The following is a 14,522-nucleotide window of genomic DNA, read 5'->3' on the forward strand; positions in this document are numbered from 1 at the left end:
TCAACGACGTTTGGAAAGCAACATCGTCACATTCGTAGGAAATCAACACGTCATTGATAACACAATCGGAATGGGTTGAAGCAAGGCCGAAAATACGTTGAAACTGTCGGGAGCACGCGGAACAATATAGCATTTATTTATTTATTTTTTTTTTTTCAAACAAATCGATGAAAGACACCTTTGAAATTTGTCGAAAATCGTTCGAAATTCGTTTAGTGAAATTTACTGTGTTCCATTTACTAGGAGTACAATAAGTTTCTCTGGATTGGAAACAAAAGATAATATGATGATAATGGATAAAAAACAAAAGATCGATAGCAACAGCGCGACTTGAACCGAGACACATTAGATCGCAAAGCACGCCACTTAATCTACTGAGCCAGAGTAGCACATATCTGTTTAACAAATAATTGATACATATGAATTCATACAGCGACACTAGGTAGCCAAGCGCAAATTACACTCGGAGCCTGTAAAAGTTTGTACGAATGGAATATAGCGTCATTTGACAAGTTAAGTAGTTATGAATTGCATCGTTGGTAGAGTCATGTCACCTGTAAAATTCATAATATTTTTCTGTGTAGGGTTGAACCAGAGTCGCCCAAAAAACTTTAAAAATATTTGTATTAGCTACCTTAGCGGACTCTAATTGTGTAGTTTTCTTCTGAAAATTTTCTGCAAACAAAAAACTGCGATCAGCCAAAAAGCTACCAATTGAATTCCTTCGGGACGTCAGGAACGCATTGACGCAATTGAAAAAAAAACATTCGAATTGAGTTATTTAATGTATTTACGATAGTTACTTAGCTTAGTATGAAGACTCTTTTCAAGTGGCAAACCATGTTCCTAAGCTTGACGTAAAGACACATAAAAGTCATGTAAATTTATTTAGGGATTAACTTTATTTTGTGCTAGGGCACATAACCAATTTCACTATCTTTACGTTTAGTCTTAGACTCGTCAGTGCAGAGCAGTTCAAATTGAAATGCTTACTGCAAACTTAAACAGTACAATTTGAACCGCTAAGCGAGCAATTGTTGCAAATAGCAATAACTCTACGTCGACAGTAATGTAAATTACTTTTTGTTTGCATAAAATATCATCGTCCATATCTTCTAAACTACATGAGATAGAGAGTTTATGTCTTCGGCAAAGTGTTTTGATCTGAGTTTATCGAACACAAGACACTAAAAACCTATTTTTTTCAAATTAAACAGTTAGACTTTTTTGTGTCCTTATAGAGAGTTTTGGAACATGGCTTGTCGCATAAAAACAATCTTCATATTAAGTTATAGCATGACAAAAGAAAGTCACATCATATTACGACTACTAGCAGCAGGGGTGCTAATGAGCCATTGTTCGGACCTTGTGTCGATTTTCCTTTATTAGCATTTTCTACAAATGTCGGATTGTTTTGCGGTCTTTGAAGGTGGTTTTCTTCCTCGTTTAATTTCCTACGAAAAAAACACATGTACTGATTTTGAAAGTTTTGAAAGGTCCAACCGATTGTTTTTGTAAAAAGACGGGAGGGTAATGTCAAAGACATAGCTGGATGACGTGAATACGAATACGAACGAATTCTTCCACAATCGACATAAATTATCGAATATCGACATTAATTTCAATAACTTACTTATCAAACCCGTCTCAAAAATACAAATTGTATAGCGATACACAAATATCCACAAACCGAAAGCCGTCATCTTCGATTTTACGAGTAAAATATTGATATCTACTCGCCAAGCGTGAACAAAAAGTATCTATAATTTCTTCAAAAAATCATGAGAAATAGTAACATACAGTCTGTTACATAAGAGCGTGGTCACTGTTGTGAGAAAATGCAAATAAATTAATAGAGCCTTCAGCGTTAATAATGGCTTGACACCTTCGAGGCATACTTTGAGCGAGATTTTGTGCGTATTCTTCTTAAAAAGAACCTCACATTTGTGAATTCGGCGAACAAGCTGTTTCAAATTGTGTGGTCGGTTTTTCCCAAGCTTCGTCTTCATTTAAGCCGTTCTCAATTGGATTGGCATCGGGCGACTGAGAGGGCCAATTCAATGTCACGACACCATTTTTTTCCTTTACCCATTCAAGACATTTTTGCCTGTATTATTCATTTATATACTCATATGATATGCATTTCACAAACGATATATTTATAGTCAACATATTACAAGCCTGTTGTAATTCCATATACAAAGATCTTGATTAAATACTATTGAGTTCTTCCATAAATTATTATATAGTAGGAATCACTTGGGTGAGGAGTTGTCATCATGTCAAAGATTTTAGACCGTAACATAGAATGAACCATTTCGCTATATGCAAGAATATCAAACATTAGTTTGTCTATAAATCGACTGACTAAATTGACCATCTTAAGCAATTTGCATAAATGTGTCTCCCTCATATTAATCAATTAAAAATACTCATGGTATATAACCATACACAATTAGTGTCCCCGGTCAGATGGTAATAACAGAATTATAACAACTGAAATAATTTATTTCAGAAATATTTTGTAACAAATTTTAAAATATTTTTGGCTGGTAGGCTGTTAAAATAACAAAAAAGACTCTAGCGGGAACAAAATCGTAACAAATATTGAAACGTTTGTATCACAATTATTATTAAATTTGATATAACTACAGAGGTCCGAAAACAGAAATTTATAACAAAAGTTGTAATAAATTATATAGCAAATTTAACACATGAAAACTATATCACAGTTAACTTTAAGCATCGTTTCAATCCAAAATTGTTGAATGACTTTTTTTATTAAATGAAGAATTTATTTAGTGATGATTTTTTCTTTTAGTTTTTTTAAACTCTGAGCATTATATTTCGATATAAAGCAACGAAAAAACTCATTTTTTTCAATTAATGAACTTTATCATGAGTCTTGCAAATGAAAATAAAACATCATAACTGATTTTGTTATTATATTTTTATCATAAGTTTTAACTTTCAGCTGTTTTCATTTGTTAAATATCTCAAAATAACAAAAATTGTTATACGTATCAACTGTTGATATACTTGTGTTATGATTTTGTTGTGTGCATCTGATCGGGTCTGTTTTACTAGCGAACAAAACATGTCGTAAGCTCACTGCACTCTATCACTGAAAATATTCCGTATTTCTATGTGTCGGTTTTGCACGACACGATTTATGCGATGATTCGTTCGATTCATGCGGCACTGAATTTCACAATAATGCTCGTTCATATCAAACATTTTAGAATACATCAATTTTCATTTATTTATGGTTATCTCATACTACTGAAATTTTTTTTCATAAATTACTGACCATATGTTTCTGCCTTAAATACAAAAGGAGATATTCACGATTAAGTTCTATCGATTCTTGTACAGGGTAAATTTCGAAAAGGCGCCCCATAGTAAAGTAAGTTTTATTCACGACACAATTTTTTTATGTTTGGTGAAAATATATGCTGGTGGGTTGCAATACGGCATCGTAATGGCATGCCGAGCTCATCGTAATCGTTCATCTTTTGCTATTCATTGCAACTGTTGCAATTCATGGTTCATACACCGTCTCCATGTTCCGTCTTCTATCTGCATTTCGAGCTATATATAGCCCAAATACACGAACTCGTCAACCACCTCAATATATCCACCATTTATCAATATTCGTAGTGTTTCTTCTTCAGAGCCTCTTCCTCTCATGTATTCTCTTTTTGATTTTCAGTCCAATGTATGTTTCCATCATCTTCTGGAAGCTACGTATCACAATATAAACGTTGACAGCGAAGCCATAAAGAAGATGTACAGGAAAAATATGTATCTGATTCAAATAGACCAATTTTGATCGTAGCAACGTAGTTCAACATATAACGCCGAATTTCAAAACTCCCGATTTCAAAAATTGATTGTGTAGCCTACGAATGACGAATGCGAATCCTAATGCACGCTAGAAAAAAAAATAAGTCTGGCAAAAAACTAATAATATCCTATCTTGTTTCATTGATCGTCTACTGCTGGCACGTAAACAACCGATTTGCACCGGTCACCAGCCGAGACTATCAGCCATGGCATTAAAGATTGTGCATTTCGATGGGGCTATTGGTGTTACGCTAGATTATGGTTTATAGTTCTTTTTTTCATCGACCCGTGATTATTTCATGCCTTTTTTACGATTTGATAATTTTTAACAACCCATTCGATATTCCCAGTTTGGTTCTATCAACTTTTCTGGTTCAATCAAATCTTAGGAGGCGTGGTTGTTGCACGTGTAGGTTGTCAATGGCGACTATAAGGCTCCGTTCCTCAAGCCAAAAACAAGACAAAATCCAACAACAACATACTTTGGGTTGGTGATTCATTCAGAAAACTGTAAAATTCATGAGTCAATGTGTATAAGCCTTTTACATTGATACGTTATGTTCTGATTGCAATTTACATTAAAGGGTTTAGAAATTTACGTTACGTCGGTAATAACTGTCACAACTTTATATATAAAATACACAAATATGTTAAATTTGACCAAAATTTGGTTTCATTTAAAAGATCAATTCATGAAAAATATTTTTGAATATGATTTCGGTCACATGGCCAGGTTGGTTTTTCGGTACGAATGCCATACGATCGGTCCAATTTTCGATCACTTTCTCACACAAATCGAGAGGCTCGTATTTCACTAAAAACACTGATAACAATTTCTTGCTTGTGTGCCCTTCCCTACAGCGCTAACATTCCACACTGAATCGTAGCACCCATGAAGTTGGACGTCGTATTTATTAGTGACGACACTTATTCTGATTGAAAATCAGTTCAAGTTAATGTATATGAGGAAATCCAATTAGCTCTTTGCTTGACTCTTTGTAAAGACACTGAAAATGGTAAGGAGCTAAATGATTTGACCACACTTGCGGATTATAACACTATCATTTATGGCCTTTAGAACTGTCGGTTTGTAGATTTATTCTCTTCATTGTGTTCATACTTTGATAAATTTTCCAGATTTGTTTGAAGCAAAAGCCGCACTTCGAACGGAACGAACGGTGAACATAGATCAAAAGATCAAAAGAGTGGTTAGAAAAATAACAACATATAGAATTTTGAGATTGATTACTTCATTTCCAATTATCATTTTTTATTTTTGGGGCCGAAGAAATGTATTTTTTCTGTTACTCACAAGCAAACGACCAGCAACTGAACGATGTTCTCTCGGTAGCCGGCTGCCCAGATCAACCAATATAACCAATTAATAGTTTTAATTAATAATTAAAATAATAAAGCGGAAATAATAAAAAATCAACTCGCGCGTGAAATCTGTGGACCTTTGCTTGGCGATTTAAAATGATTTTATAAAAATTTTTAGAATATTTCACTACAATGAATCAACTATTTTGTCTAAATTCTATTCACTCATTTATTTTGTAGCAGGTATTTCCATTTACAATTTATTTGTAAATTTGCCTGTCGGTCACTGAACATTACTGTTCTTTGTTCCGTTAGTAGTTTGTGTCTGTATCGAACGAGACATGATAGTAAACTGTTAAATAGATATGTTCGGATCACTGTCCAAACTAATCGTTTTCCGAAACATAGTTTATCGGCATTTCCAACGCAATGGAATGGCCAGTTTGCGGGTTCGATAGTGAAGGTCACGAATTTTGATTTAGAATCCAGGTTCAAAATCAAGGCCAGAAACTTAAGTCCCGAATTTTGGTCCAGAAACCAGGTCCAATTTCAATTTCAAAGGACCTGGTTCGAAAAACCAGTACAGAATTCAGGTCCAAAATTCAAGCCCGGAACTAGTTCCAGGATCCAGATCTAAAATCTAGGTGCCAGTTTAGAATCAATGTGAAAAATCAAGTTCTGAAGTTCAGGTCCAAAATACATGCTCATAATCTTGGTTCGCAATTCCGGTTAGGGCCTGATTAAAAATTCAGATAAAAACTCTGGTCCAAAAACAAGGACCTGAAACCAGATCCAAGATCTAGGTTCAAAATCGAAGCTAAGAATCCAGGTAAGAATTAAAATCAGAAAAAAATCGTATAAATTTACGTCTTCTGTGACCGACATATTAGACCGTCAAAAATTACTCATTTATGTGTTACAACATATTTAATGCATTCTGACATACTTTTAAGTGCTGAAACATAAAAATTTACATTTAAGCTGGGTGTGTTTGACACATATTTGCATCACTCTTGTAAAATTCAGTTATTTTACGAATTATGTTCTTAAAAATTGAGTCATAAGTGGATTTGTGTTAGCTGTAATTTACATAATTTTTTACTGTGCAGGTTCAGAATCACGAGCTGAAATTCAGCTCTGAATCCGAGCCCAGATTTAGAATTAAGGACCTAACTAAAACACCAGGAACAAAGTTTAGGTGTACAGTCCAGGTCCAGAATTCACGTCAAGAATTCAGATGAAGAATACTGGTTTAAAATCCAAATTGAAATTACATATCCAGAACTCCAACTCGAATCTAAATTCATGTCCAAAATCCAGGTCCAAGTTCAGAGTCTAGCTTCAGCATTGAGGTCTAGTTTAGGTTCAGAGTGTCTCGAATCAGAGTCAAAAGTACAAGCTCTAAATCCAAATCCAGAACCTTCGTCCATAAATCAGATACAGAATCCAACTTTAAAATCCATGTTTAGAACCAAGGATTCTACACCTGAATTTTTAACCTGGTTAATTCTCGTGTTTGACCAAGGTTTCGGAGTTGAATTCTGAAGCTGGATTATTGGCCATGACACTTTATCTGCATTCTGGTCTATAATTCTAACCTAGATTCTGAAGCTGGATTTGGTTTCTGGACCTGAGTTTTGACCTGAATTGTGAACCTGCGCTCTGGAACTTTATTAAAATTGAACTAAGGTCCAGCCCCAGAATCTAAGTTCAGAATCAAAGCACAAAGTTTAGATAAAAAGTTCTAGCAAACAGGGCCGGTGAAACATGTAAAATCCAGGTGGGTAATTTTGTATACCCACTATTTTAAAGTACACTAAAACCTCAATTTACGCGAACTTAATTTACGCGCATTTTATTAACGTAACTTTTTTAACGCGTTTTATTTGAAATAACGCTATTTTTTATTTAATTTACGCGATGATCGCGTGAAAAGATGTTTTTGACATACTAACATGCTTCAGCAAATTGAATATTGGGAAATGTATATTAATGAATTGTTTAGTTTCAAAAAATCTAAATAAGAGCGCGGGCATCCAAGAATTATCTGGAAAAGAAATATTGTATATAATCGCTTTTATATGACTATTGAGTGCGGTATGTACTCGTAGTACTATTTACAGAAAATTGACGCACTGCGAAAAGATCTGTAGAAGAGCTTGCTCATTCAAAACCTTCACGGAAAAAGCCTCAAGGTCTACCAACGTATCCGATGATCCATCCGAAAACTTCCTGGAGTTTAGGCCTTAAGGGCTGAGGTCAGTAGGTCGCGAAAAACTACATTTCCCTCCATGCTCTCTCGCAAATGTGCAAAATGACTCTCGATGTGGAAAGTTTTGATATTTTCGGTTACAAGTTTGACTACATCACATAAAATCCAATTAAGCTACCGCTTGTTTGGCAGCCTTGCTGAGCCGTTTTTATTTCTCTTTCATGTTTCGTCACGTTACCAGGAAACAAGAGCAGAAAAAATGGTGCGTCTATAGAAATCGACTTACCTTCACAAAACTAACATTTACTTCATTTTTATCGCGAAAACATATCTGTTTTTATGCATTAATCGCATCTAAATTAAATTATCTAGACATTGTCAGGATAGATTTTTGATCCATGCTTTTGAAGGCGAGATATTCAATGAACAAGTTGAAAGACGGCGTTTTCAGCTATGCAATTCTTCCTTTAGAAAAAAGACTTTCCCGACCGCTAATGTCAATGAATCATTCTGAAATATTCACAGAATAATCTTCACTAATTTTCTAAGAGATTATCAGTAGGGTTTTTTGATATTCGGCACTGTTTTTGAGAAAATAAGATTTGAAGCGTGAAAGTAGCCCTCTAAAACACACTGGCCTCAGCCCTTAAGATCTACCAGTGTAACAAAGTGCATTAGAGAATTTATCGTTCTCGGTCTATATTCGTGATGCCATATGCGATCAATAGGATAATTGTGATTGCTCTTTGCCATCCAAAAACTACCTGGAGTTCAGGCCTTAAGATCTACCAGTGTAACAAAGTGCTTTAACGAACTTATCGTTCTCGGTCTGCTGAATGCTCGTATAGATCCTAAGATCTGTTTTCACTGAAGTTCTTTGATGACTGGGAACTTACTTGGAACAGCTATAAATAGACAAGTAAGCAATGTGTAGCTCTAAAAGTTTGAGCTCCAAACAAAAAATGTATTAGCCGTTGTAGTTCTTGTTTTGACACAGTGTAGTCCCTAAGGACAATACTCTAAATAGTTCCTGGATCTTGGAACATCTCTTAAGCATTTCCATAGTCTCAGAACATACTCAGAAGGTCCTCAGGCGCTAAAGCATCGGACGTAGTAGGATTGTTCATGTTATTAACACTAAATTCAAATGAAGTTGTAAAAACTTTTTTTTTCGCGAAAAATTTGAAATAACGCGATGTTTTATTTAATTTTCGCGAAATTTAATTTACGCACCCTCGGCACTGCGCGTAAATTAAGGCTCCAAATTAAGGTAAATTAAGGCTCTAACGAAAATGATATTTATCCCTTAAGAGTGCAAGGTCGTTTTTTTCAGAAATTATTGCTAAGCTCGTTCATCCAGTACTCCATGATCCACGAGGTCATCTAGCATTTCCTCGAATACAAAGGAACACCCGATGTTCGATCAAAATGTGGCGCGAGTCGAACGGCGCATAAATCAAATCCATAAACAGTCCAGCCGCTGATGTACATAACGCATCGATCAATAAGTCCCGGGACTGACCCTGACTGAGATGACGTTTGTGATGTCGAACTAATCTCATTTTTCGAAAGTACCAACCTTCAGAAAACATGTGTCAAATTTTTTACATCAATAGCATCACAAATACTGAATATAAGCGACGTTACTATTTCATTTATGAAAAATGGAAATAATGAATTCCATGTATTGATAAAACATTGCTTTTTAAAAGACAAAATCATCGCAAGCCCAGCACTAGCTTGAGAAGTATTTCCCCCACTCGGATCCATTAAAAAATAAAGGCTTGTGGTGTTCTGATTTTGAACGTGGCCAAATAAAACAGTCAGCTGGAAAAAAAATTAAACAAGTTTTAATAATCGTGATGTACGAACGCAAAATCAAAGTTCGTTAGATTAGATGTGCTGAGATGGTTAGCACATGAACGATCTTGTACGAAAATCTGGGTTTGAAAAAGATCTTTTCCAAATGAGTGTCGCATTCGCTCACAATGCGTTTGTATGAAACAGTGGACGAACCATGGATCTACTATTTTTATCCGTATTCATACCAGCATTCATACTGGGAAAGCCACCCGAAAACGTAACAGGTATAATTAACATCGACTAACTTGAACAAGAAAATACAATCAAAAGTTATTCTTACATTGATTTATTGAGGCGTTTGAAGTGCGAATCGTAAAGAAACGGCCTCATAAGATGTGCAAAAAAAAATCACCGTTAAGTGAAAATATTAGACGAATTGGACTGCGATCTGTTTCATCACCCACTTTTTTCACAATAACCTAGCCCCTAGTGACTGTTTGTCTTTTGCTGATCTTCTGACACGCCAGTGAAAAATGTTTGGCTCGAATGAGACAGCCATCGCTACAACTGAAGTCTATGTTTAGGTCATTGACAATTCATTCTATAAGGAAAAAAATATTAAAATGCTTGAACGATTATATGGCATTATCACCTTCGAAGATAATGTTGATGAATAAAAAAGATTCCTGCACCATAATTTATGTTTTCCTAGTTAGTTCCTGGACTTTGTGAACGATGTGTTAGCAACTTTTTCTACGGCAGTATTGACCCGCACAGAGTGCAAGTCAATTTGATACAGAATCTTGTTTTGTATGAGTAATTTTATTAAATGCGAACGCACTCATTGAAACCCAGAAATCTTATGAAAACCGTGTACAGACGAAACTGTCTTATTTGCTAAAGGAAACCATGACAATGATTTTCGTTCCTAATCGAAGTTTCAATCACCAATTATCTGAAATATGCGTAGAAATATTTCCAAGCAGTTTGTGTAATGATATTGAAAATCAATTAAAAATGATTGAGATATAGATGTTCAAACCTTGTTTGTACGGTATTATTTTCTGTATTGTGAATTTGCACACCGGTGAAGAAAACATAAACGTTTTAATATAAAACAGCATATCTTTAAGTTTTAAACAAATCTGTTTGCTTTATTTAAAAATCACTTTTTTATAGCCTATACTCTCCTAACTTAGCTAGTTGGATTTTACAGTATGGATTGCTGAAAATCCGGGGGGAGGAGTTAGAACGCGCAGCGTAAATCTGATTTAGCCAATGACATGTCTCGGTCATTGTATTGTATTTGAGTAGGAGAGAGTGAGTAATGTTTCTAGGCAAGTGTGTGAGTGTGATACGGAAAGGGGAGGTTGAGAGTAGTCAGGTTTAACTCTCGTGAGTGTCGGTTCGAGTCAGTGTGTTTTCCTGGGTTACTGTTATTCTAGGTCATGTCGTATGGCACTGTTTGAGAGAGGTGTGGAACGTGGAGAAGCGGGGAAATGACATAACTGTTTTGTTTTTGGGTGATATTTGATGCTTATGTTTCCTTATTTATATTTGTCATATGAACGCGGTGTTTTCGTTGGACTGAAGTAAGTGCTGACAACTTAATCGTCTTATGTAGGTGAAGTTTATATTTCAAGTGGGTTTCTGGGTTTCATGACTTGGTGTCGAGTGGAAATTTGTCGAGTACGTGTTTTATGGAAATTTGTCAAGTGCGTGTGGTCTGAAGTGTGTGAAAGATTTAATGTTACATGCTCATATTACAACGTTGTCCTACGTCAAAAGATTTTGAGTGTTTTTATTTAAGTGAAAATATAGAAGCTGAGACAAGACAAGTATCTTAGTATCTTAGCTTTCAACTTATACCAAAGGAGTCGAGCTTAAACATCTGCCGGAAAAATTCCGATTAAGCTCTTCTCCTATTTATTATTAGGTTCGTCAAAGCTACCAGAAGTTGTTACTTTCTACTGCATTCTTTTTTGCCGGTTCGGATAGTAAAGGGTAAAAGACCTTTATCAGTACTTTCAGATATATCTGAGACTTGAGTGTTGATACTTAAGCTCGGCTCCTCTGCTGGAAGGGAAAAGTTAAGTTACTGAAAGATTTCTGGTTGCTCAAATGACCCTTGTCAAGTCTCACCTTAATAAATATATTGTTAAACTAATTCACATCCTTGCTCTACCTTCAGAACTAGCATTCTATGATTTTGATTTTGTTTAATATTCCGAATTACAATAAAAATAATTTTTTTTGTTATGAATTCTTACCATTGGTTTTCGCTCGAAATTTCAGGTGGGTAATTACCCACCTTTGGAATTTTCGGGTGGGTAGTACTACCCACCGTACCCACCTGTTTCACCGGTCATGCTAGCAAAGCCGAAAGGTCCTGCGGAAAGATAATGTTACTGCAAGAAACATGTTTGAATGTTTGAAAGAAGAAGTTTATTTGAAAAAGGGTGCTTTTACTATGATGGGATGATTCATACTATTTTCCCCTAATATATAAATTTCGTTTTAATCTCCGTAAGCATTATATATATATATATATATATATATATATATATATATATATATATATATATATATATATATATATATATATATATATATATATATATACAAATTCGTGCCAAAGCATTAGTTTACACAGCTTTTCAGCTTTGCTCACTGAACCGCTTTCTTCCAACGAGAGTGCGGAGAACCAAAAAAGAATACAGAAAAACCGTCAGCATAGCGGACCAAAACTTCCATGTGTATGTCTCCATACACCGCGTGAGAACAGACATAAAACGAATTTCAACGTTGAGCCTTTTTGTTGGATGTCTCTCGAAATTTGTAGAATTTGACAGGAGAAACTGTTCTTTGTGGTAAGCCATTCTCTGATTGAAGAGAGTAGAAGCAGCTACCGATGAAAGCACACGGGTACATCTACGAGAGAAAATGTCATGAGATCTATGACGTTTTTATACGGTGCAGTCACGGCGACAGTTACCATTTGTGCGGTTTGACTGTCCGCTGTTTCGTGTCATTCTTCAGTACCGTTCGCAACCCTGGCCATAAAACGATTTGAATCTTTAATTGGTATGCTCTGAACTTGTGTCATGCAAGTTCGGATGAAATTCCATGTAATGTCGTTTCGCCTGAGAAATTGGGTAAATTTTGAGTGCTTAAGATTAATTTCAAATTTATATAAGATGAACTCGATTGATAATGAGAAAAACGTTTATCGCTTCAACCGAAATCGCAGAATGGTAGAGAAACTTAACGCTATAAAAATAACTGTTTGCAAACAAAACTTGAACACAAGACTGGCGAAGAGGAGCTTTAATATCAAAATCGTAACGCAAGTATGTAAAAAGATATAATTGCATACATTTGGGATATTGGTGTAATTTCGTCGGCCATAAAACAAACAATGTTCGGTGTTAGTTCCTAATCAAGATCAATCTAGACAGACTCTGCAATTGCAATTGCGGATTGAAGTGTGACGATTGATTGAACTGTTTGATTGTAGACCATTAGAAATTTAGGTTGCCTTGTTCCACATCAACGGCTCGAACAACCCCATGAGGCTGATCCTTGTAGTTTTCGCAATAAAACTTTTAATTTTGGAAAAATACGGCGGAAGCAAAGTTGTACACCTGATAATGTTTTCATGTTTCGGCTAAATACATAAGTAACAACGCTCGTATCAAGGGGATTTGATAGATCGTGGACAATCTTTTCGTGAAACCCAAGTAGGTATTCGTGAGAAATAAAATTCTACAGTCCACAGAACGAAACTCGATAGATTGTACTATCAAATCTGTAACTCTTGTTATACCGACAGAGCACATTCTCTGGTCGTCCTAAAGCATTCCGACCACAGAGGGTTCCAAATCACTTCTGCCTCTCGGGAATTCCATCCCTCGCCTCAACATTTTAATTTTTAACTTTCCGTATGTCATCTAACGTGAATCGGAATTTATAAATTGTCGATAAAGTAGATTATCGATTATTGCATCCGTGTCAAATTCGGATCAATGATTCTTCCCACTTCACGGTTTTTGTTTGTCTTCTTGAATCTTTTGCCCCGCAAAAAAATTGTCACTCATCGAAAATGTCAATATTGGAAACCTTTTCAAACATGGCCGATTACAGTCGGCCGATTTCTCACTGGAGAATATTTCTACGGTTACTTCGCGAAGTAAAGTAAAGTAAGCAGGTAAGCTCCACTCTAAGCTTCTAAGAAGTAAACAACATCCCCCGAACATATCAAAAACCGATTGCAATCAAACGATCAATTTTCCTTGATGCGATGACTGATAACGGTTTATTTTTAAATTGTTGTTGGAATACCGCCCCATTCATTCAAATTTGCCGCCATGTGCTCGGTATCTCGGTAGTTATCTGTTTTAATTAACTATGCTATATTGTTCCGGTATGATCAATCGAATTTGTCATATCAGGCCAATCTTTTCGGGGAAATAAAGTCGGTTCACGCGAGCCACCACCAGACGGATTGCTGTTGAATGGATGGGATGATTTATCGGAAACTCCAGGCACTATGAAATAATTGGCCATTTGACAGTTTTGATGCCCAAGATAGCCCAAGAAACTAATTGAAAAATTCCATTCGATACGGGATAGGACAATGTCCATATGGTGAAATAATTTATTTTCTTTTTATAATCATAAGGTCATTTCTATATTTCCGCATTTACGTTTACCAAGAATTCCAGCCAGCAAAACCATAAAACGTGGGAACAAAAGCCTTATCACACGACCCTGAGAGTAACCGTTTTCAATGTCTCATCGGAGAACGCTCAACCGAACTATCATCAAGTAATCCACTTCGATCACGATTGCGGTGGTCCGACGCACAAGCTCATCCAAGTAGGCGAGATAACAACCGCCGTACCGCCTGCGCGCGTGCCAGACATTGTTGGTAAACAACGGTTTGCGGACCGTTCGGGTAAAACAACCTACCTAGGAGACCCCTGAAGGGTCAGATGAAATAAGCACTTACCTAACGCTTTCCTGCCGACTGAAACCACTGCCTTGGGTGGAAATCCTTGCCAGACTGGGCACGATCGTCAGCGGTAGATTCCCGATCACACTGTCCAGCGAATCCGGTTCCTCTTCGATCACCCCCGGACGCATGAATATCCGGCCCAACGGTTTCTTCTCCTCCAGCAGGGATAGTTGGCGGTCGGACATTTCGATTCGTTTTTTTTTGTTTCTTTTACTAAATTGACACTTGTTTTCTGTGCTTATTTGAGATTCACTTTATTTGATTTATTTGATGTTTTCTTTCTCTTCTATCTTACCAAGTTTTAACGAATTCTCTGACACTTAA

The 14,522-nt window shown here is 36.0% G+C and overlaps 1 protein-coding gene across 1 annotated transcript in view; it reads right to left on the minus strand.

The window, feature by feature from the left end:
- LOC131433163 (G protein-activated inward rectifier potassium channel 3-like) overlaps window positions 1-14,383 on the minus strand; it is a 42,284-nt gene extending 27,901 nt beyond the window's left edge. Inside the window, exon 1 of the mRNA XM_058600018.1 lies at window positions 14,193-14,383. Coding sequence (XP_058456001.1) covers window positions 14,193-14,383 — 191 coding nt within the window. The remainder of the gene's footprint in view (window positions 1-14,192) is intronic.
- Between the last annotated feature and the right edge of the window lie 139 nt (window positions 14,384-14,522).

This window comes from Malaya genurostris, chromosome 2 (assembly GCF_030247185.1).
Source record: "Malaya genurostris strain Urasoe2022 chromosome 2, Malgen_1.1, whole genome shotgun sequence".
NCBI classification, from domain to species: domain Eukaryota; kingdom Metazoa; phylum Arthropoda; class Insecta; order Diptera; family Culicidae; genus Malaya; species Malaya genurostris.